Below are 24,211 nucleotides of genomic sequence, written 5' to 3'. Positions count from 1 at the left end.
AAAGATTGAAAATTTTGAAAAAAATCCCAGTATTTTATATTTTCTTGTTTTAAAAAATCCAATAAAATCAAATTTCATCATAAATTTAGGCCAAAATTTTTTCTGCTGTCTTGGGTTAACCACATGCTGCCCAGCCACTGTAGAAATACGTTGGCAGGGTGGCACGGCTGGGCAAAACCACGTTTTAAAACGTGTATTTGCAAAACAGGTAGGGGGCGCGCGAGGCGTGCCTCCGCCCTACCTGTCCCGCCGCTCACGGCCGCGGATGTCAGTCGCCGGGTCACAGTCGGTCGTTACCGGCTGTGTCCCGCCGATTAGCGGCAATCACTGACAGATAGCAAGGCTGCAGTAGCTCTGCTCTCTGTCAGTTCCCTGTCAGCTCCTGACATGCTGAGCCAGAGAGAAGAGTTTATCTCTCCCGATCAGCTGTCCCCGTGCAGTACACACCCCCGCCCCCTAGTAAAACACTCCCCTCACACAGTTAACCCTTTCAGTAAATAAAGTTAACCCCTTCCTCCCCAGTGCCATTAGTACAGTGTCAGTGGTTTTTTTTTTGCACTGATCACTGTATTGGTGTCACTGGGGATGTCAGTGACCCCAAGTCAGTTCCCCCCCAGTGTTAGAATGTCCGCCGCAGTCCCACCATAAGTCACTGATCGCCGCCATAAGTCGCTGATCGCCGCCATTATTATATAAAAAAAATTAAAATCCCAGTATCTTTACCGCCATTTGTAAATGCTATAACGTTCACGTAAACCAATTAATTTACATGTATAGGGTTTTTTTTTTTTTAGCAAAGACATGTCGCAGAATGCATTTTGGCTGAAATTTGATTTTTACATTTTTTTTTACTGTACATGTTTTATAGCAAAAAGTCCAAAATATATATATATTTTTTTCTCAATTGTCAGTTTTTTTTTTTATAGCGCAAAAAATAAAAAACGCTCAGGCGATCAAATACCACCGAAAAAAAGCTCTATTTGTGTGAAAAAAAGGACATCAATTTCATTTATGTACCTTATTGCATAACCGCACAATTGTCCGTTAAACTAGCGCAGCGCTGTATAGCAAAAAAATGGCGTAAATTGCAGTATCTATACCATAGTTTGTAGACGCTATAACTTTCACATAAAGCAATCAATATACACTTATTGGGATTTTTTTTTATCAAAAAGATGTAGCATCCCCACTAGGACCTGCAATTCCATAGCTTTTTCCTTTTTGTGTCATGCCGGATAATCTAGATCTAGTGGTCACCCCTGACTGGCCAGCAAGTGCGCGCAGACCTGTAGCTACATGCAGGGTTGGCTGCGACATGCCCCATCCTGGACTAAGGTGCCCACCGAGTTCAACGTCTTGCAGGGACACTTACGACCAGACACCTATAGTCTGTGTCAGTGTTACCCTGGCTGACAGCCCCCTCCATTTCGATGGAGAGGAAGTTCTGTCTTGGGAGTGTTGCCTGCAAGCACTGCTGGATTGGTAAGTAGATGCCCCCTCCTTTCTCGGACGTGGTTTTGGGGCTCTGGTACTTCCTGGGGTAGTTGGTCCCTATGGAGTTCCCTTCTCCCCTCCAGGCTTGCTCCTCCTCCCTCCCCTTTCCTCCCCCTAGATCATATGGGGTGTTTTGGCATGGTGGGGGTGGGGGGGGGACTCTGGTGTTGTAGTCTCCCTTAATCGCTGGGGGGTGGGGGGTTATCGAGGAACGCTAGTCTGTATGGATTGGTGTGCTGCACTGACATCCTGTTCCATGCCAGAAAGACTGTGTCCCCTGGTCTGGGTAGCTGTGGGCGCCTTTCTTCCCTCACTTCTCAGTTTTGGTACTCATCAGAGATGTAGGAATCATATGTGGCAGTACCGCTCTTGCTCCCCTTGGATGTCCTGGCTTTTGTTGCATGAGGCCTGGGGAACGTGCTGCTAGGCACCCCCTGCGGGAGTGCACACCATACAGTCGGGCCACCCGCCACTTTAGGCCAAAGCTATGCGGCCTAGTCGCCGTGTGGCAGGGTCGCCATTTGTTTTTTGAGTAGCTGCCCTTTCTGTATGGTACTGCCGCTGGATAAGCCAGTTGCCTCCCTCTGGATGGGTGGCACTGTGGAAGCAGACCTTGCTGAGGGCGGCTGTAGCGTTCATTTTCCGCTAGGGCATCCGCCCTCCCCTCTGTTTCCTGCCTGGCAAGACTACCTGCTCCCCTGGCGGGGTAGCTGGAGGCTTGTGTCCTACTGCAGAATAGCATTTCCTTATGCGCTTTAAGCAATTCCTTCCCTCCAATTTCTATTTTCTACTATTGTGCAGGGTCCCCCACTCTAGGGGGTATTTGTCTCTGTGCCCGAGCCTGCACGATTCCAAAGGTTTCCTCCAACCTGTCCCGACACAGGGACCAGAGGCCAGGTTCATGAATCAAGCTGGAGTCCATTCATTCAGTGACCTCTCGTCTCAGGGTTTTTTGTTCTGCAATTTTAGACTTATAGGATGCATACCTGCACATTCTCATGGGCGAGGGACATGTTGGTTCATATGCTTTGCAGCTGCGGAAACACACTGTCAATTTGTGGTGCTTTACTTCAGGCTGTCTTCGTCTTACCAGGTGTTTTCTAACATGCTGGCTCCAGTCCTGGTGTTGCTGAGACAACGGGATTGCTGTGACTGGTTACTTGGGCGACCTGTTTTTGAAGGCAGACTCCCAAGTCGCAGTGACAAACAACTTGGGGAGAGCGTAAGTCCCTCCCTGCAGGGCTTTGGATAGTTCCAGAACATCAAGAGGTCTACCCTGACCAGGAGACTTGAGTCTCTGGGCCTGATTCTCAACTTGACGCAGACCAGCGTTTTTCTCCTGGTGGACAAGCTTCAGACTGCGATCCAACTATTTTTTGTCCAGTGAGCGGCCCTACCAGTGGTCTCTTATGTGGACTCTGGGTCATATGGTATCCACCTTTCCACGAGATGGTCCAATGAGCACAATTCCATACAAGAATTCTGCTTAAGGAAGTTTGGTCCATATGGAAGGACAACTGATTCATCTGAAACGACCGACGAGGGCCTTTCTTTATGTGGTTCTGGTCCCCTGTCTGGCAAGGCGGGGCATACTTCCCTTACTCTGGATGGCCGTTGCTACAGATGCCAGACTGTCTGACTGGGGGGGCTTTTGGTTCTAGATCAGAATGAGGCCGTAGGACTCTGGCAGAGGCTTGTTTGCTCATCAGTGTCCTGGGGCTGAGAGAGTTCGGGTTGCCTCTGGGGCACTGGATAACCGGACATTTCCACCACTGTTTCTTCTGTCATCCACCAGGGTAACACGTGCATTGTGGCAACAGCACTGGATGCTTCCCACCCTTTGTGGTGGACAGCATAGCACGTTCTGGTTCTCTTCACCATGCACTTTCCCAGCGTTATGAATTAGCATGGGAAGTGAGTTCTGCACCTGGATGGTTTTTCAGCAGATCTACCTGCGGTGGGGAACCCTGGGAGTTGATCGTCTGAGCTCCTGCCTCACGGTAGTGGCCGAAGTGTGGGTTCCCCTGGCGGATGCAAAGGATGTGCTGGTGTTGTCGTGGGACCAGTATAGTCTTTCTTCCTTTCATCTTCTCAGGCTGCTCCCTTTTCTGCTGTGAGGGTTCATGGGACAACGACCTTAGGGATTCTGATCCTTCTGGTGGCTCCAGACTGGTCTGTGGTACACCGACATGGTGAAGCTGATGTTCAACGCTCCCTGGCGGTTGCTGCTTTGGAAGGTCCACCTTCCCAGGGTCTGCTCTGCAACCCTGGGTTACTTTCTCTGGCTGGAAGACATCACTAGTGCTTGCCAGCTACGAGGGACAAGGAGTTGTCAGCTTTGGTGTCCTCCACATTGTTGAGGGTTTGCTTGCCTACTCTTTGGGAGATTCGTCTTTGCAAAACATTTTTTGAGACCTTCCCTGCATTATGCATTTATCTCTTATGCAGGATCTCCTTGAGACAGATCAGTGGGTAATTAATTTCTCTCGGGCTACCAGTTTCTAATCCACTCTACTTGAGAAGGTTAGTTACATGAACTAGAATCTTGACTACCGTGTTTTGCCACGATATGTCCTTCATGGTTTTAATCCTTAGGCCTTGTTCCCCAACGGACCCTTTACCTGCTGCAGTTCACGAACTTTCCTGTTCCTGGCTAAGGCGTCTAGTCTGCTCTCACCTTCCTTTGTCTTGACCTTTTTGTGGAGTGACTTATTTCCAAACGCTATTGAAAAAGGTTGCAATCCCCCTGTTCCCAGGGTTTCCTGGGTGGTTCCCCCCGCTTTTCCACCTGTGGGTCCATTGCAGCTTTGGCACTTGACTACCTTGCACAGCCATTCTCCTTAGCCTATTGATAATCGACAGCCTGGGCAGTTAATTTACTGACATACAGTTGTGTTCAAAATAATGGCAGTGTGTTGAAAAAAGTGAATAAAGCTCAAAATCCTTCTAATAGCTTTTATTTCTATACACACAAATGCATTGGGAACACTACACATTCTATTCCAAATCAAAACATGAAGAAAAATATATCAAATTTGTGTTGTTCCTCTAAAAAAAATTGGATATTAGACTGTTCAAAAAAATAGCAGTGTTTGTATTCTTCTTTACAAACTCAAACATTCATATAAACTGAAAAATGTTTGAAGATTTTGCTTTCCTTTGAATCACTTAATTAATATTTAGTTGTATAACCACTGTTTCTGAGAACTGCTGTACATATGTGTTGCATGGAGTCAACCAACTTCTGGCACCTGTGAACAGGTATTCCAGCCCAGGATGATTGGACTACATTCCACAGTTCTTCTCTATTTCTTGGATTTGCCTCAGAAACTGCATTTTTTGATGTCACCACACAAGTTTTCTATTGGATTAAGATCCGGGGATTGGGCTGGCCACTCCATAACGTCAATCTTGTTGGTCTGCAACCAAGATGTTGCATGTTTACTGGTGTGTTTGGGGTCATTGTCTTGTTGGAACATGCTTCACTGTCTTCACAGTGTACTGTGGCTTGAATTCAGTGTTTGGGGGTCGTCTGACAAACTGTCTCCGGCCACTAGACCCGAAAAAGAACAATCTTACTTTCATCAGTTAACAAAATGTTGCGCCATTTCTCTTTAGGCCAGTCAATGTGCTCTTTGGCAAATTGTAACCTCTTCAGCACGTCTTTTTTTCAACAGTGGGACTTTGCGGGGGCTTCTTGCAGATAGCTTGGCTTCACATAGGCGTCTTCTAATTGTAACAGTACTAATTGTGACAGTACTCACAGGTAACTTTAGACCTTCTTTGATCTTCCTGGAGCTGATTGTCGGCTGAGTCCTTGCCATTTTGGCTATTCTTCTATCCATTCGAATGGTAGTTTTTCGCTTTCTTCCACGTCTTTCAGGTTTTGGTTGCCATTTTAAAGCATTTGCGATCATTTTAGCTGAGCAGCCTATCATTTTCTGCACTTGTTTATATGTTTTCCCCTCTTCAATCAACTTTTTAATCAAGGTACGCTGTTCTTCTGAACAATATCTGGAATGACCCATTTTCCTCAGAATTTCAGAGAGAAATGCACTGTAACCAGCATGTACAACATTTGCTGCCTTCCTTCCCTAAATAAGGGCAATAATTGCCACCTGTTTTTCAAAGAATGAATGACCTCACTAATAGTACTCCATACTGCTATTATTTTGAACATGCCCCTTTCAATTAGTGATTCAATTACACAGAATCAGCAGCATGTATGTCATGACTGTTGGGTCTGTTGGATTTCTATTACTCTGCTACACCTGCTAGTAAATTATTTGCCATGTAGAAATATCATTTCTACCAAAAACAGTGATTGATCAGGTTAGTGATGTCTGACTGCTATTATTTTGAACACAACTGTATTTACTGCCCAAATATTTCCTACATTCGTGCATTGGATGACTCCCTTACATCTCTATTCAGCCAAACTAATTCCCTTTCTCAGTAATCTTTTGTAAAATGTCTCCACCTAGTAAGCTAATTGAAGACTTCATTGTGACTTCCCAACTCGTCCCCCGTTCTTTATATACCTTTACCTGGCCATACATACAGCATTTCAGTTAGCGCCCTGTAAGACCTGTTTAACCTTATACACCCTCTTCCTATCTCTTGACACTTTGCACTCCTTGTGCAGCCTTCTACCACAAAGGACTCTGCCTTGTCACCCACCGGGAGTCCTACAGGAACTCGTGGCCACCCTTAGCTCTATCTTTCTAAATAGGAGGGATTGCGTTTTTGAGATGACCCCCATAAGATCCAATCTTCCTCCTGTTCCCATCAGCTGTGGTAACCATTCCTTGGAGATAGGGTAGCCTGTAAGCCTGTGTTCTCCTTACCTCCATAATGCTTCTTGTTGTCCTTTTGAAACCTAAATTTTCCTGCCATGTCCTGCCTTTTCTCCTGTGGGCCTGTTGCTGCTGTTTAGATGTATTGTTTCCCACTGCTGATTACTGCTTGAGGACATCCTATGGTTTATGAACTGATTTCTGTATCCTGTAGCGTATGATAAAAATAGGGATTCTGACGTATCTATTTATTCCATATCTTGGAGTACAGTACAGGACACAGGTTGCTCCCTCTTCTTCTCTTAGATTTCTTTTTTGCTTGCTAACTAAACTGGAGCCTTACAGTTTGGGCAGGGTTATGTGGGAACACAAGGGAGTGGACCCAGCAAAGCTTTTGCCAGTGGCCAATCACCTGGAAGTAGCAGCATGTAACCAGTGGTCTATGAGTTCTTTGATTCCTCCGTCCTGGACCATACTCCAAGGTACATACCTCCCAAAAAGCTTTTTTTTTTCTTTAGATTTGCACATTTTTATGAGATTCTGAAAACACAGAATGAATGGAAAAGGAAAAAAATAATATTAATGGAAAAAAAAGTCAGCAAAAATTAATAGTTAAGGATCTGCATATGATTTAAATGGTAAATAAAAGGAAGCAATACATTGTTACAAGTTATTACTGACATTTGCAGACTATCTGCAAGTGTCATTTTACGTGGGAGAAGCTACAGTACATTTTGAAAGCATTAGAAGGGGGGAAAGAGCTAAATGTAAGAATGTTTGTTTGTTTTTCTTCTGTTTTTGGTACAAAGCATCTCCAATGTTTAACCACTAGCCTACCGGGCACTTATACCCCTTTCTTTACCAGGTCAATTTTCAGCTTTCACCGCTGTCGCACTTTGACAATTGCGCGGTCATGCAAGATTTGACCTATATGAAATTTTTATTATTTTTTTCTCACAAATAGAGCTTTCTTTTGGTGGTATTCAATCGCCGTTGGGTGCTTTACTTTTTGCGCTATAAAGAAACAAAGTGCAAAAAATTTGAAGAAAAAAAAGTTTCTTTGTTTCTATTATAAAATTTTTCAAACAGGTAATTTTTCTCCTTCACTGATGTGCGTTAATGAGGCAGCAATGAAGGGCACTGATAGGCAGCACTAATGAGCTGTCACAGATGGGTGGCACTGATAGGCGACACTGATGATGGGTACTGATAGACAGCACTGATAGGTGGCACTGACTGGTATCACTGCTGGGCACTGACTGGCACAACCGCTGGGCACTGACTGGCAGCACTGCTAGGCTGCACAGGTGGGTGGCACTGCTGGGCACAGGTAGGTGGCACTTGTGGGTGGCACTGCTAGGCATCGATCATCAGGGCATTGATCATCAGTGGTGAAAAGACGCTGTGATTGGCCTTTTACCACATCACGTGATCAGCTGTGTCCGTAGGACACAGCGATTACGGAGATCGCCGGGTGTGCGCCCCCAGGGGCACGCAGGAGAGCGTGTTCTGGGAGGACGTCATATGACGCCCACCCAGAACTGGCCGGCCGCAGTGTAGCCGTCATTCGGCTATCTGCAGTCGGCAAGTAGTTAAAATACTCATATGGTTAATATTGCTTCAATTTGTCATATGCAGTATATTGGTAAAAACAAATTCTACAAAAGACATGCTTATATGTTTTAATAAATGTGGCAGAAGAGGTGTGCAGTAAAAGTTACTTTTGTATTTCACATTTGACTTATTTGTTAGTTTTTCTGTTTTAATGACCACTTCTCTTTATTTGAATAAGTGTCAGCAGTTTATGAAATCTGTATCTCATAATTCATTTTACTTACTTACCTAGTGGTCTTATTCTGGATTATGAAGATCTAAACAAAATGCATCCTTTGTTAATACAAGGAGTGAATGCCAGAGGGCAGGTGAACAACTGCCAGGGGGAGGTAACCGTTATTTTACAATTTACATTATATGCTACTTTTTAGGCTTCTGCGTTGTAATATTTCATCCACGATTTGCATTTTCCATTAATAAAGCAGCTGCCCAGGGGTGCATTTACCAGGATTAGTGTCACAGTTTGTTGACAGCATGTTTATATGCTGTATGGCACACTGATATCATAGTTCATGGTTACAGCAATGAAGTCTTTTTATTATATAGAATATTAGTCATATTTTAAAGTAAGTAGTGTGCAAAACTGGGGGAATGCAGGACTTACAGTTGCAAGAAAAAGTATGTGAACCCCTTGGGATTACGTGGAGTTTTGCATGAATTGGGCATAAAATGTGCTCTGAACGTCATCTAAGTCACAACAATAGAAGAACACAGTCTGCTGAACATAATACTACACAAACATTAGATGTTGCCATGGTTTAATTGCACATAACATGTAAACATTCACAGTGCAGGGAGGAAAACGTATGTGAGGCCCTAGCTTAATGACTTCTCCCAGAGCTAATTGGAGCCAGGAGTGAGCCAACCTTGACTCCAATCAGTGTGATGATATTGGATGTGTTGCTGACAGCTGTCCTGCCCTTAAAAAAACACACACCTGTTTTGGGTTTACTAGTTTCAAGAAGCACTGTCTGATGTGAACCATGCCTCGCAGAAAAGAGCTCTCAGAAGACCTATGATCAAGAATTGTTGACTTGCATGAAGCTGGAAAGGGTTACAAAAGTATCTCCAAAAGCCTTGATGTTCATGTGTCAACGGTAAGACAGACTGTCTACAAATGGAGAAAGTTTAGCACTGTTGCTACTCTCCCTAGGCGTGGTCGTCCTGTAAAAATGACTGCAAGAGCACAGCGCAGAATGCTGCATGAGGTAAAGAAGAATCCCAGAGTGTCAGCTAAAGACCTACAGAAATCTTTGGCACATGCTAACATTTTTGTTGACACATCTACAATAAGGAAAACATTAAACAAGAATGGAGTACATGGGAGGACACCACGGAGGAAGCCATTGCTGTCCAAAAAGAATATTGCAGCACGTTTGAAGTTTGCAAAAGAGCACCTGGATGTTCCACAGCACTACTGGCAAAATATACTGTGGACAGATGAAACCAAGATTGAGTTGTTTAGGAAGAACACACAACACTGTGTGGAGAAAAAAAGGCACAGCACACCAACATCAAAACGTCATCCCCACTGTAAAACATGGCGGAGGTAGCATCATGGTTTGGGGCTGCTTTGCTGCCTCAGGGCCTGGACGGATTGTTGTCATTGATGGGAAAATGAATTCCTGAGTTTATCAAGACATTTTGCAGGAAAACGTACGACCATCTGTCCGCCAACTGAAGCTCCGCAGAGGATGGGTGATGCAACAGGACAATGATCCAAAGCATACAAGTAATTCAACAAAACAATGGCTGCAACAGCACAGAATACGCCTTCTGGAGTGGCCCAGTCAGAGTCCTGACCTCAACCCGATTGAAATGCTGTGGCATGACCTTAAGAGAGCGATTCACAGCAGACATCCCAAGAATATTGCTACACTGAAACAGTTTTGTGAAGAGGAGTGGTCCAAAATTACTCCAGATCGTTGTGCAGGTCTGATCTGCAACTACAGGAAACGTTTAGTTGAGGTTATTGCTGCCAAAGGAGGGTCAAGCAGTTATTAAGTCCAAAGGTTCACATACCTTTTCCTCCCTACACTGTGAATGTTTACATGTTATGTGCAATTAAACCATGGCAACATCTAATGTTTGTGTAGTATTATGTTCAGCAAACTGTGTTCTTCTATTGTTGCGACTTAGATGACGTTCAGAGCACATTTTATGCCCAATTCATGCAAAACTCCACATAATCCCAAGGGGTTCACAAACTTTTTCTTGCAACTTTATCTGGTGCACTAAGTCCCATGTGCATTCTGCAGTGTAAATGTAAGCCATGTCAGCTTTTAGGTATATTTCACAGTATTGCAAATACATGACAAGGTTCCTAGGTGTGGGAAAAGGCTCTAGTAGGTCTCCAAACCCTTCTCCATTTGCACACTAGTGTTTTTTATATGCTCGAAAAAGGCTGGATGAAATAGCCTTTTTGTACCAGCTTGTAGTAGCGTTTAAGAGTGTTAGCATTTTATTAGCATTTTTACGGTACATGAAGAACAAAAGAAAATCTTTTAAAAAGCTGTTGGGAGCGTTTTAGTAGTTTTTAGGAGCGATGAACATTTTTCTGCCTGGAAAACGCTCCCAAAAACGCTACAAAAACAATTTTTTTCTGCTCCTAAACACTGATGCTTGAAAAATGCTTCTAGCATAAAATAGTGTGCATGGACACACAGGATAACACTGGTAGCTTCTAGGAGCAGAAAAAATTGCTCATAATAGCTTAAAAAAAGAATGCTAGTGTGCATGGAGCCTAACTTTTAGATTCTCCAGTTCCCTAAATATTGACATCTTTGTTCCTAAAGGACAAATTTGTTCCCTCTTCCTAGCAGTGGTAATCCCTGTGTAACACAGCAATAGGCATGTACCCAAAGGTTTATCTCAGTTAATTTATTTTCTTTTCTCAGCGTTTTTTTTTTTAATTATATAATTGTTATATGCTCATATGGCACATCTCTGTTAATAGAATTTCATGCTGAAAGTTACACTGCCTGGCTTAAAAGAAGATACTCAAACTGTGAAAATGAAGGTGTTTCCAGGTATGTATCTTTTATTACTTTTCTGTCTGCCAACTACTTTTTTACTCTTTTACTAGGTAATAGAAATCAGATTTACAGAACTATTTAGTGTTTACATACACTTCTGAACCAATTCTTTAAAATGTAAGTAGTGGGAAGTCTGGATAAATTTAGGATTTTATTTTAACTTTCGTTGGGAGCCATAGCAGCCCACTATTTTATTATTTATTTCAGGTACTTATATAGGGCCGTCAATTTACGCAGCGCTTTACACATATATATTGTACATTCACATCAGTCCCTAACCCTCAAGGTGCGTACAATCTAAGGTCCCTAACTCACATTCGTACATACACAGACTAGGGCCAATTTAGACAGGAGCCAATTAACTTATCAGCATGTTTTTGGTGTGTGGGAGGAAACCGGAGTACCCGGAGGAAACCCACGCAGGCATAGGGAGACCATGCAAACTCCAGGCAGGTGGTGCCGTGGTTGGGATTTGAACCAACGACCCCAGTGCTGCCAGGCAGGAATGCTAACCATTTAGCCACTGTGCCGCCCATGGATAATTAGGATATTACCCCTAGTACTCTGGTGATGTCTTCCTTCAATTCAATACTCTTTGCCCAGGACCACATCTGGACCCTCCAGAAAAACATCCTTAATGTCTCAAGGTTGTTCTACACTTTGACCAAATGGTGTATTCCTCAACTGGAAGTTAACCAGGTTTTTAGCAAGCCCTAGGGACTAAGTTGTTGATATGCTTTGACCCCTACTGTTATTTGTTCACTTCTGAAGCTTGGCAAGTACTCATACAGATTATACTGCCCACCCAGATATGATTTCTCTTTCTCCTGGTGTGCTCTGACCTCTTCCAGGTCTGCTAGACCTCCATCCTTTGTCTCTGACATTAATGATCTAGCTTTTGAAGCACATGTGCTTAGGGAACATGACTGTCTGAGGCTATCACATGTACAATGACCATGCTTTCAAGACTTCATATGGCTTTTTCAATTGGTATATTGGTAACTGGAGTCCTGCATTCTTCTCCCCTAGAACGGTTTCTCTTGCATGCATTTGGGTACTGCATGCAAGGAGATGAGCATACCCTTTTGCTTTATACGGTTGTGCATATTCCCAGGGACAGGGCACCACTCTAGTGGTCTTTTGTGTGATGAGGGGCATAGCTTTGCCTCTGGTGTACATTTACCCTTCCTATTAAAAAAAAAAAAAAAAGCTTGTTCTAAACATGTAAGCCTTTACTTAATAGCTTGAAGTAGATGCTATTTTACCATATATATCTTTTTTTTTTTTTTTAAGTGTTTTTTTTTTGTACTTTCTGTTCTTGGCTTTCTTGGTTTCTACGGTTTAAATAGAGCATTCATAATTGAAAAAGAATGCTTGTAATATTTAATCACATATTCCATACCAAGAATGTCAATCTAATATTAGTTCAACCATAAATATCAAAATGCCTAATCATATTTACGCAATCTTTTTATGTTTTGAACACTCATTTTTTATTTTTATTAATTTGTGTCTTTCATGTTACCTTCAATAGAATTTTAGATGTATTTAGAAAAACAAGCCCCCACTTGGAGATCTCTATGAACAGGGTTTCTCCTATGACTTCTAACAATCATGTAAATATATTTTTAATTATATCCAAAACTTTCCCCACAAGATATATACATCTAATGTAGCTACTACTGTGTGTGTGTGTGTGTGTGTGTAACACGAGCGAAACAGAGCGAGCGTCAGGATGTGCTCCTCCTAGTTGCTGATTAAAAGAATTTCGCTATTATTACCTGCTTTAGGAGGCTATCCTAGGCTCTCATCAGAACTGCATGATGTTCAGTTTGTAGCCATGTAGCATCCATAGATGAACTGTCACCATGCCTCTCTTTCTGATATTCCAAATTGGACCATAGACTCTACTTAGTTATCACCTGATGGTGATATCATAGAGTTTTCTATATGATGTCATCCTCTCTTTGAGGTATGTCCCTATGGGGGGTTTCTGTGGACTAATATGTCCCTGCTAGGTATGTAGCGGGCTCGGTATTTATGGCAAGGTGGATCAACCAGTATGAACCAGCGGTGATTCATATACCATACGATGATATAATCATCATATTAGAGACTCTCTGAAATTGCTTATCAAGTGACAACTAGGTGGTGTCTGTGGTCTAGTTTGGAGCATCAGAAAGAAGGGTATGGCATGACCCGGAGGTAACAAACACACTCGCTTTTCTCTTTCTCCTCTAAACCATTTTTTAAAAAAACATGAGTAAGCAGGCAAAACACATTTCTTTTGGGATTCAAATTCAACTGTAGGTCATAATAGAATGGCACTATCATAAAACAAAACATGGAAGCAAGTCAACAAATGAAATGACCTCTGTTCTAAATCAATGACCGCGTACAGTTTTTTTTATAATGGTTGTCTCTGAGGTCCCAAATTCTTGCAGGTGGTATAGCTGCCCATTTGTCTTGGCAAAATGCTTCTAGGTCATGCAAAGTCTTTGGTCGTCTTGCATGAACTGCATGTTTGAGGTCTCCCCAGAGTGGTTTGATTGTATTAAGACCAGGAGACTGTGATGGCCACTCCAGAACCTTCACCTCTTTCTGCTGTAACCACTGAAGGGTCAACTTGACCTTGTGCTGAGGGTCATTGTTGTGCTCATGCGCAGCTTTCGTGCAGAAGAGTGCAAATTGTCAGTCAGTATTTTCTGATAACATACTGCATTCATGTTGCCATCAATCTGTACAAGATTCCCTGTACCTTTAGTGCTCACACCCCATCAAAACATCAGTGAGCCTCTACCATGCTTCACAGTGGGGATGGTATTCTTGTTGCTATATGCCTTGTTGACCCCTGTCCAAACATAACGCTTATGGTTGTGAGCATAAAGCTCTATTTTGGTCTCACCACTCCAAATTACAGTGTGCCATAAACTGTGAGGTGTTGTCGGGCATATTGTAACTAGGCTTTTTTGTGGCAATGGAGCTATAAAGTCATCCTTCTGGCAACTCGACCACACAGCTTATTTTTGTTCAAGTATCATCATATTGTGCTCCTTGAAACACCACGCTCTTTTTTTTTTTTTCCTCAGCAGCCTGCATTTCTCCCGAGGCTTTTTTTTTTTTTTTTTTTTGTATCCCAAACAATTCTTCTGGCAGTTGCGGCTGCAATCTTTATTGGTCCAACTGACCTTCACTTGGTATCGAGATCCCTGAATTTTCCACTTCTCAATAAGTGATTGAACAGTACTAACTGGCATATTCAAGGCTTGGATATCTTTATACATTCTTTTCCATCCTTATAAAGTTCCATTGCCTTGTTGCGCAGGTCTTTTGAAAGTTCTTTTCTGCTCCTCATGGCTAAGTATCTAGCCTGCTCAGTACAACCACGTGAGCGCTAACAGACTTATTGACTACAGTATTTATTCACAGACACTAATTTAGAAAGCTACAGATGTGGGAAATTAACCTTTAATTTCCATTGTAACCTGTGTGTGTCACCTTGTGTGTTTGTAGCAAGACCAAAAATTCCAGGGTATATAAACTCTTGATCAGGGCCATTTGGTTAATTTATGTTGTTATGATTTAAAAAGGAGCCAAACAGTTATGTGATAGTAAATGGCTGCATATGATTACTGTGCTTAACTAAAAGATAGTTTTGGCATGATCAGTCATATTTTCAATATGAATGCCAAGATTTCTCGATTTCTGCCAGGGTATGCAAAACTTTGAGCACAACTGTATATGTATATAGTTTATATCCTAATCATTCATAACATTAACATCACTGACAATTTCAATGAATAACATTACAGAACTCTGGGTGGTGATTAAATGTGCACAGTAGTCCAGTATAGTTAGGCAAAACTGCTGACATTGTATTGCTCAAACCTGTGTGTTTTGTCTAAAACTCACTGTATTAAAAGCTTTGTTGTCATCATTCTGCTCTGAAAGTTTCTCAGTCCCCAGGGTCTATCTCAGAAGCGGCAATGTCACTTCCTATTAGTGCTCATTGCCGCTCACTGAGACTATGCATCCCACCATGCCCTGGGATATAGTGTCTACGTGGGCGGGACTGTGGGCATGTGTGAAACGGATGTGAAGTGTGCTACACAGCGGCTTTGGACTCTGCCCACCGACATCACTGTGCCCTGCTATGCTCTCATTTTATGACCGTACATTGCACATTGTTTCCCCATAATATGAGATGCTAATGTGCTAAGGATCACTTTCTCTTTGCCTTGCACATCCTGGTCTGCTAATGAATTGTCTGGTCATAGGAGGCGGGACAGACCAGGAGTGCAGTGACCAGACCATCTAATGACACCGCACAGTTGGTGGGTCAGACAGGGGGCATGAGTCTCCTGGGTCCATCTACTTCAGTGATAACATGTCCTCTGCCTTCACTAAAAACTACTGAGAAGATTGTACAAGACCGGTGGCTGAGGGGATAGAAGTCATATCAACCACCGGTCTTGTGAACAGGATATGAGGGGGACAGAGGGCTCTTCACTGAACAAAGCAGGCTGAATATCTGACAGGCAAGAGAACTGTGCACTGTAAGACCAACGGATTATTTAAAGGTATGGATGCACCTGTACAAATATGTAATAAAGTTTCTGCCCAAAGTTCTGCTTGAAGTATTTCTTTACAATTGCACCTGGAAATCGGTGGGATATATTAGGTTGCAATTAAACATGTTATTCCTGAAGTTGATGATTTGAAGGCAGAAAAAATGGGCATTGCAGTTTGTTTTGTATGGAGTGTTACAGACTGGTAAGGGTGCCCATGCTGACCCGTCTCCACAGCCAACAAGTTCTTGCAATGAGCACGTGAGCATGAGAATTGGACCATGGAAGAAGTTGACCTGATCTAATGAATCATGTTTTTCTTTTACATCTTGTGGATGACTGGATACATGTGCATCCTTTACCTGGGGAAGAGCTGAAACCAGGATGCACTATGGCAGTGCCATGCTCTGAGCAATATTTTGTTGGGAAACCTTGGTCCTGCCATTAATGTGGATGATACTCTTACACGTATCACCTGCTTAACGTTGTTGATGATCAAGTACCACCCCTTCATTGAAATGGTATTCCCTAAAGGCAGTCAGCAGGATAATGCACCCTGCCACATTGCAAAAATGGTTTAAGAATGGTTTGAGGAATGCAACAATGAATTTGAGATGTTGACTTGGCCTCCAAATTTTCCATTTCTCAATCCAGTGATCAGGACTGTTTGGCTGGAGGGGGACGTACCCAATATTAGAGGAGTCATAATGTTAAGGCTGATTGGTATGTTTCATATATAGTGCAGCACAAAGTCTCAAAAAACGTATCTACTATCTTATCTAAAATCCTATATACTAGCATATATAACTCCCATAGCTTTAAGTATCATCTTTATGTACCATCTTTATGCTGGTGACACACAAATTTATATTTGTATTCCTCACCTCACCACTTCAGTCTCCTCTCGCATTACTAACCTACTAAGTGACAAATCAGCATGCATGTCACTCCACTACCTCAATCGAAATCTTTTCAAAACAGAGCTCATACTATTCCCTCCAGCCCGTTTCCCCTCCTCTGACTTCTCCATCAAGATCAATAATACAACCATCAGTCCCTCCCCTCATGCCAGGGTACTAGGTGTAATCCTAGACTCCCATCTGTCCTTTCAGCTCCAAATCTAATCACTGTCCTAATCATGTAGACTTCATCTCTGCAACATCTCCAAGATACATCCGTTCTTAACCTCTGAAACCACTAAGCAACTTATTCACTCCCTGGTTATCTCTCGCCTTGACTATTGTAACTCCCTCCTCATTGGCCTATCTAATCGCAGACTATTCCCTCTTCAGTCTATCATGAATACTGCCGCCAGACTCATCCACCTTACTAACCGTTCCATATCTGCCTTTCCGCTCTGCCAATCCCTCCACTGGCTTCCCATTGCCCAATGAATACAATTCAAAACATTAACAATAACATATAAATCCATTTATAACTCTGCCCCAAATTACATCACCAATCTTGTCTCCATATATCACCCAAACTGTCCTCTCTGCTCCTCCCACGACCTCTTACTCTCTAGCTCCCTTGTCGCCTCTTTCCATGCTCATCTCCAGGACTTCTCCAGTGCCTCCCCCATCCTTTGGAACTCTCTACCCCAATCTATCCAACTATAGCCTACTCTGCTCACTTTTAGGCAATCTCTGAAAACCTATCTCTTCAGGGAAGCCTATCCTGCCTTCGGCTAATAAAGGAATCTTCTCTTCCTCCTATCAGTTCATTCCCCACAGTTATTACCTTTTGTACCACCAGCCCCTCCCTCTTAGATTGTAAGCTGCAAGGAGTAGGGCCCTCCTAACCCTCTTGTATTGAATTGTATTGTTGCTGTATTGTCTCCCTTTATGTTGTAAAGCGCTAAGCAAACTGTTGGCGCTATATAAATCCTGTATAATAATAATAATAATAATATACATTCCACAGACCACATATACTAATGTTTGTATAGATGCACATCCTACACGATATAAACATACCAATTTTCAAAAATCCTGTGTTAATCCTTATTTAAATGTCCATATTGAATAATCAATGTGTAACAACTCAATTGGCCTTTTAGCTGATCTGTGTACGGAGATAAAACTCCACTACTTGTGCTCATGAATAATTTCATTCAGATGTGCTAAGTGAGCTCCACCTTTTGCGCTCACCTACATACATACATATATATATATATATATATGATTTTGAATGTTTGCCTACTCACAAAGAAATGATCAGTCTAAAAATCTAATGGTAGGTGTATATTATGCACTGATTTGCATGTTCATGAGGGAAATAAGTATTTGATCCCCTATCATTCAGCAGGATTTCTGGCTACTGGGTGTCTTTCATACAGGTAACAAGCTGAGATTAGAAGCAGTCTCTTAAAGGGAGTGTTGTTAATCTCACTTTGTTAGCTGTATAAAAGACACCTGTCCACAGGAGCAATCAAACAATCAGATTCCAAACTCTCCACCATGACAAAGACCAAAGAGCTGTCCAAGGGTTTCAGGGACAAGATTGTAGACCTAAACAAGACTGGACTGGGTTATGAAACTATCGCCAAGCAGCTTGGTGAGAAGGTGACAACAGCTGGTGCAATCATTTGCAAATGGAAGAAACACAAAACAACTGTCAGTCTCCCTAGGTCTGGTGCACCATGCAAGATCTCACCTGGCTGAGGGAAGAAGGTTCTCACCCAAGATATGATGGTACATTGCCCTGTCCATTTTCCCTTTGATGCGGTGCAGTTGTCCTGTCCCCTTAGCAGAAAAACACCCCCAAAGCAGAATCTTTCCACCACCATGTTTGACAGTTGGGATGGTGTTCTTGGGGTCATAGGCAGCATTCCTCCTCCTCCAAACACAGTGAGTTGGTGCCAAAGAGCTTGATTTTGGTCTCATCTGACCACAACACTTTCAACCACTTTTCCTCTGCATCATTCAGATGTTCAGTGGCAAACTTCAGACGGGCCTGGACATGTGCTTTCTTGAGCAGAGGGACCATGCGGGCACTGTAGGATTTCAATCTTTCTCTGTGTAGTTTACCAATTGTTTTCTTGGTAACTGTGGTCCCGGTTGCCTGGAGATCATTGACAAGATCCTCGTGCAGTTCTGGGATGATTCCTCACTGTTCTCATGATCATTGACACTCCACGAGGTGAGATCTTGCATGGTGCACCAGGCCTAGGGAGACTGACAGTTGTTTTGTGTTTCTTCCATTTGCAAATGATTGCACCAGCTGTTGTCACCTTTTCACCAAGCTGCTTGGCGATAGTTTCATAACCCAGTCCAGCCTTGTGTAGGTCTACAATCTTGTCCCTGAAATCCTTGGACAGCTCTTTGGTCTTTGTCATGGTGGAGAGTTTGGAATCTGATCGTTTGATTGCTCCTGTGGACAGGTGTCTTTTTTACAGGTAGCAAAGTGAGATTAACAGCACTCCCTTTAAGAGACTGCGTCTAATCTCAGCGTGTTACCTGTATGAAAGACACCTAGTAGCCAGAAATCCTGCTGAAAGATAGGGGATCAAATACTTATTTCCCTCATGAACATGCAAATCAGTGCATAATTTGTTAGACATGCATTTATGTTGAATTTTTTGTTGCTTCTGTGTCTCTGTGTTACAATACACCTACCATCAGATTTTTAGACTGATCATTTCTTTGTGAGTAGGCAAACATTCAAAATCAGCAGGGGATCAAATACTTATTTCCTTCACTATATCTATCTATCTATATATATATTAATGTGCCCTCCCTTTTAACCACTAGCCTACAGGGCACTTATACCCCCTTCCTGCCCAGGCCAATTTCCAGCTTTCAGCGCTGTCACATTTTGAATGACAATTGCGCGGTCATGCAACACTGTACCCATATGACATTTTTATCATTTTTTTGAGACAGATAGAGCTTTCTTTTGGTGGTATTAAATCACCTCTGGGATTTTTTTTTTTTTTTTTTAAACAAACCAAAAATTACTGAAAATTTAGAAAAAAAAACGTTTTTTCTTAGTTTTTGTTATACAATTTTGTAAATAAGTGATTTTTCTCCTTCACTGATGTGCGCTAATGAGGCTGCAGTGATGGGCACTCATAGGCTTCATCAGTTCCCTGATGATCAGTGTACATATCCCCTCTGCGGAAAACCGATTACCGTCTCTCCTCTCCTCTTGAGCTGTCAGCGTGACAGCTCGAGAGGAGAGAAATGCCAATAACCGGCATTTCCATGTTTACATGTGATCAGCTGTGATTGGACACAGCTGATCACATGACCGAGCCGACATCTTCGGCTCTTTCCGTGATCCTCTGTGTCCGAGGGACACAGTGCACCGGCGATCGCTGCGCGCTCCCTGAGCCGTGCATGCGTGGTGAGAATGGAAGGACGTCATATGACATCCTATCAGAACGAGAGAACCACCTTGCGCCCGTCATTGTACTATATGGTGGGCGGAAGGTGGTTAAGGGCTTAACACACCTCCTGCAGATATCTATGAATTTACCACCAGGAACGCGCTCTTAATAAATCCTTCAGTTTGGTACAGCAGAAGAGATCCTATCATTTTTCAAATGATGAGCACTTGAATTAAAAAAATAGGAAAAACGTGCTTTCACTCCTTTATTAAAACCAATAAATATACACTCACATAGATCAGTGCAATATAAAACCATGTACTGAATTATGACAGCTTTTAAAACATATGTGGCATTGTCCACTTAAGATCAGTAGATCCCTATCACCAGCAGTAAAACCACAGTTTGTCCACCTCTGGGTTTGCAGAATGATGTCACAGGCACTGCCTTGATACGTACCATCACGTGTATTACTCAAAGGTATTGGGAGCCATGACAGATGGATCACAATTTAAATGCCGATCAGTTGTTAATTGTCCGTTGCCTAGATACCTGATCAGAATCTTGGATCCTAAGCTATGATCGCCAAGGCCCAAAGGTTACACATTTGTTACCTGGATACCAGGGGCCATGTTTGGAGATATCGCTCTATACTCCAAATATACTGTACCATCGCTGGGCATAGCAACCCCAAACTTGTACAATAAAAACCATACTGCAGGCCAGATTTGTTTCAATAAAAAAAAAGGATTAACTCTTTGCCCTCCAGTGGATTTACCCCCCTTAATGACCAGGCCTCTACTACTACTCTACTTGCTACTCGGTGCTGCACTAATTCAACTGATAATTGCGCTGTCATGCAGTGCTGTACCTAAACAAAATGTACATCTGTTTTTTCACACAAAGAGCTTTCTTTCAGTCGTATTTGATCACCTGTGCTCTTTTTATTTTTCGCGCTATAAACAAAAGAAGACCGAAATTTTTGAAGAAAAACTATTTTTTAGTTTCGGCTATAAATAATATATAGTAAACTCAAATTTTAGTTATAAAAATGTATTCTGCTACATGTTTTTGGTAAAAAAAATCCTAATAAGTGTATATTGATTGCTTTGTGTGAAAGTTATAGTGTCTATAAACTGGTATAGATACTGCAATGAATGCCATTTATTTTGCTATACAGCGCTGCACTAGTTTAACTGACAATTGTGCGGTAATGCAATACAGTACATAAATGAAATGAATGTCCTTTTTTCCCACAATGAGAGCTTTCTTTTGGTGGTATTTGATCACCTGTGCACTTTTTATTTTTGGCACTATAAACAAAAAACTTTTTGAAAAAAAAAATGTTTTTGGAAAAAACTATATTTTCTCATTTCTGTCAAAAAATATCCAAAAAAACTAAAATGTCATCATTAATTTAGGCCAAAATGTATTCTGCTACATGTTTTTGGTTAAAAAATCCCAATAAGTGTATTTTGATTGCTTTGTGTGAAAGTTATAGTATCTACAAACTATGGTATAGAAAATGGAATTTACACAGCTTTTACTTTCTGACTGGCTATCACATTTCTTGAGGTGCTAAAATACCAGGATAGTACAAACACCCCCAAATGAACTCAGAAAGTAGACACCTTAAGCTCTCTGCTAAGAGGCATATTGAGTACATGGAAGATTTTTTTTTTTTCCCCACGTTTCTGGAAAATTACAAAAACATTTTTTTTTTTTTTTTGTACAAAGTTGTTATTTAAATGATATATTTCTCACACAAGCCATGGGTATATGTGGAATTACACCCCAAAATGTATTCTGCTACTTCTACCGAGTATATGGATACCACATGAGTGAGACATTTTGGGAGTCTGGCCACATACAGGAGCCTGAAATCTAATGACCACTTTGAAAGCCTGAAGGTGCGTAACTTCCTCATTTCACTTCATCACTACCTATCAGTTTTTGGAGGCCCTGAAATGCCAGGATAGCACAGAACTCCCCCAAATGACCCCTTTTTTGGAAGGTAGACACCCCAAGGAATTTTAAAAGAGGCATGGTGAGTATTTTGCAGATCTAATGTTTTCTCACAAGGTTTTGAAATATAAAAAAAAAAGAAATGTTTTTGTTTTTTTTTTCTTCATTTTTAAAAACTTGTGGCAACAAACGAGATCTGCAAAATACTCACCATGCTTCTTATCAAATTCCTTGGGGTGTCTACTTTCCAAAAAGGGGTCATTTGAGGAGGTTAGGTGCTATCCTGGCATTTCAGGGCCTCCGAAACTGTGATAGGTAGTCAGGAAGTGTAATGAGAAAACAAAGCCCTTTAGAAGCCTAAAGGTGCTTATTGGATTTTAGGGTCCTGTACTTGGCTAGACTGCCAAAAAGTCTCTCACATGTGGTACCCCCATACTCGGGAGAAGTAGCAGAATGTATTTTGGGGAGTAATTCCACATATACCCATGGCTTGTGTGAGCAATAAATCGTTTTAAGTGACAATTTTGTGTAAAATAAAAAAAAGTTTTCCAAAAACTTGTGGTAAAAAAAATAAATTCTTCTATTGATTCAACATGCCTCTCAGCAAATAGTTTGGTTGTCTACTCTTCAAAAAGGGGTCGTTTTGGGTGGTGAGGGCATTTTATGCCCAGCATTAGAAGTTTATGCCACACATCACTCACTCTTCTAACCACCTGAAGATCAAGCTCTTTCTGACACTTTTTATTCACATGAAACAAATCTGTATTTTTTGCTAGGAAATTAATTTAAACCCCCAAACATTATATATATTTTTTAAAGCAAACACCCTAGTGAATATAATGGTGGGTGCTGCAATTTTTTATGTTACATAGTACTCGCACAGCAATTTTTCAAATGCAATTTAAAAAAAAAATACACTTTTTTTTTTACTTTTAACCACTTGCCTACCGGGCACTTGTACCCTCTTATTTACCAGGCCAATTTTCAGCTTTCAGTTCTGTCGCACTTTGATTGACAATTGCGCGGTCATGCAAGATTGTACCCATATGAAATTTTTATCATTTGTTTCTCACAAATAGAGCTTTCTTTTGGTGGTATTTAATCGCTACTGGGCACTTTACTTTTTGTGCTATAAGCATAAAAGTGCAAACAAATTTGAAAAAAAAAAAAAGTTTCTTTGTTTCTATTATAAAATTTTTCAAACAGGTAATTTTTCTCCTTCACTGATGTGCGTTGATGAGGCAGCACTGATAGGCGGCACTGATGGGCACTGATAGGCAGCACTGATAGGCAGCACTAATGAGGTGGCACGGATAGGCGGCACTGATAGGCGGCACTAACGAGGTATTATGGATAGGTGGCACTGATATGCGGCACTGATTGGTGGCACTGATAGGTGACACTGATAATGGATACTGATAGACAGCACTGATAGATGGCACTGACTGACATCACTGCTGGGCACTGACTGGCGGCACTGCTGTGCACTGACTGGCTCAACCGCTGGGCACTGACTGGTGGCACTGACTGGCAGCACTGGTGGGCACAGGTGGGTGGCAGTACTGGGCACAGGTGGGGGGCACAGGTGGGCGCACTGCTGGGTGGCACAGGTGGGCGCACTGCTGGGTGGCACAGGTGGGCGAACTGCTGGGTGGCACAGGTGGGCGCACTGCTGGGCACAGGTGGGCGGAACTTGCGTGTGGCACTGCTGGGCACTGATCATCAGGGCACTGATGATCAGTGACCCTGATGATCGGTGCCGATCCCCGCTCTGACAACTGCCGGTCCTCGGCAGTACTTTCCTCACGATCTGACAGCGTGAGGAAAGTGCAGCCGAGAACCGGCATTTGCATTTCCCGGTGATCAGCGTGTCATTGGACATGGCTGATCACATGGTAAAAGGCCGCTGTGATTGGCCTTTTACCACGTCACGTGATCAGCTGTGTCCTTAGGACACCGCGATCACGAAGATCGCCGGGTGCGCACCCCCGGGGGGCGCGCAGGAGAGCGCGTTCTGGGAGGACGTCATATGACGTCCACCCAGAACTGGCCGGCCGCAGTGCAGCCGTCATTCGGCTATCTGCGGTTGGCGAGTAGTTAATGCACAAAAACACAATATTCTGTCCAATTATTTGGTAAAGTATAAAAGATGATGGTATGCCGAGTAAATAGATACCAAACATGACATGCTTTAAAATTGCGCATGCCCCGTGCAATGGCAACAACTGCATATGTTTTTAATATCCATAGGCAACGTTTAAAAGCCTTTTTTAAGTTATTTTGATTATTTTAATTATTTTTACACTGTCCCTTTTAATTTTTTTTTTTAATCACTTTTAATGCTATCACAGGGAATGCAAATATCCCCTGTAACTTCAATGGGCATTGTCATATATTCTTTTTTTAGAA

General features: G+C 42.3%; 1 protein-coding gene across 1 annotated transcript in view; it reads left to right on the top strand.

Annotated features, from left to right (window-relative positions):
- The window catches only part of SMCHD1 (structural maintenance of chromosomes flexible hinge domain containing 1), a 408,526-nt gene that overhangs the window by 122,750 nt on the left and 261,565 nt on the right, over window positions 1-24,211 (top strand). Inside the window, exons 21-22 of the mRNA XM_089678219.1 lie at window positions 8,137-8,233; window positions 10,861-10,933. Coding sequence (XP_089534345.1) covers window positions 8,137-8,233; window positions 10,861-10,933 — 170 coding nt within the window. The remainder of the gene's footprint in view (window positions 1-8,136; window positions 8,234-10,860; window positions 10,934-24,211) is intronic.

Source organism: Staurois parvus, unplaced genomic scaffold (genome assembly GCF_062004578.1).
Source record: "Staurois parvus isolate SC_StPar_1 unplaced genomic scaffold, SC_StPar_1.0 ptg000015l, whole genome shotgun sequence".
Taxonomy (NCBI): domain Eukaryota; kingdom Metazoa; phylum Chordata; class Amphibia; order Anura; family Ranidae; genus Staurois; species Staurois parvus.
The sequence above is the reverse complement of the archived record's forward strand: the minus strand, read 5'-3'. Positions and strand labels throughout refer to the sequence as shown.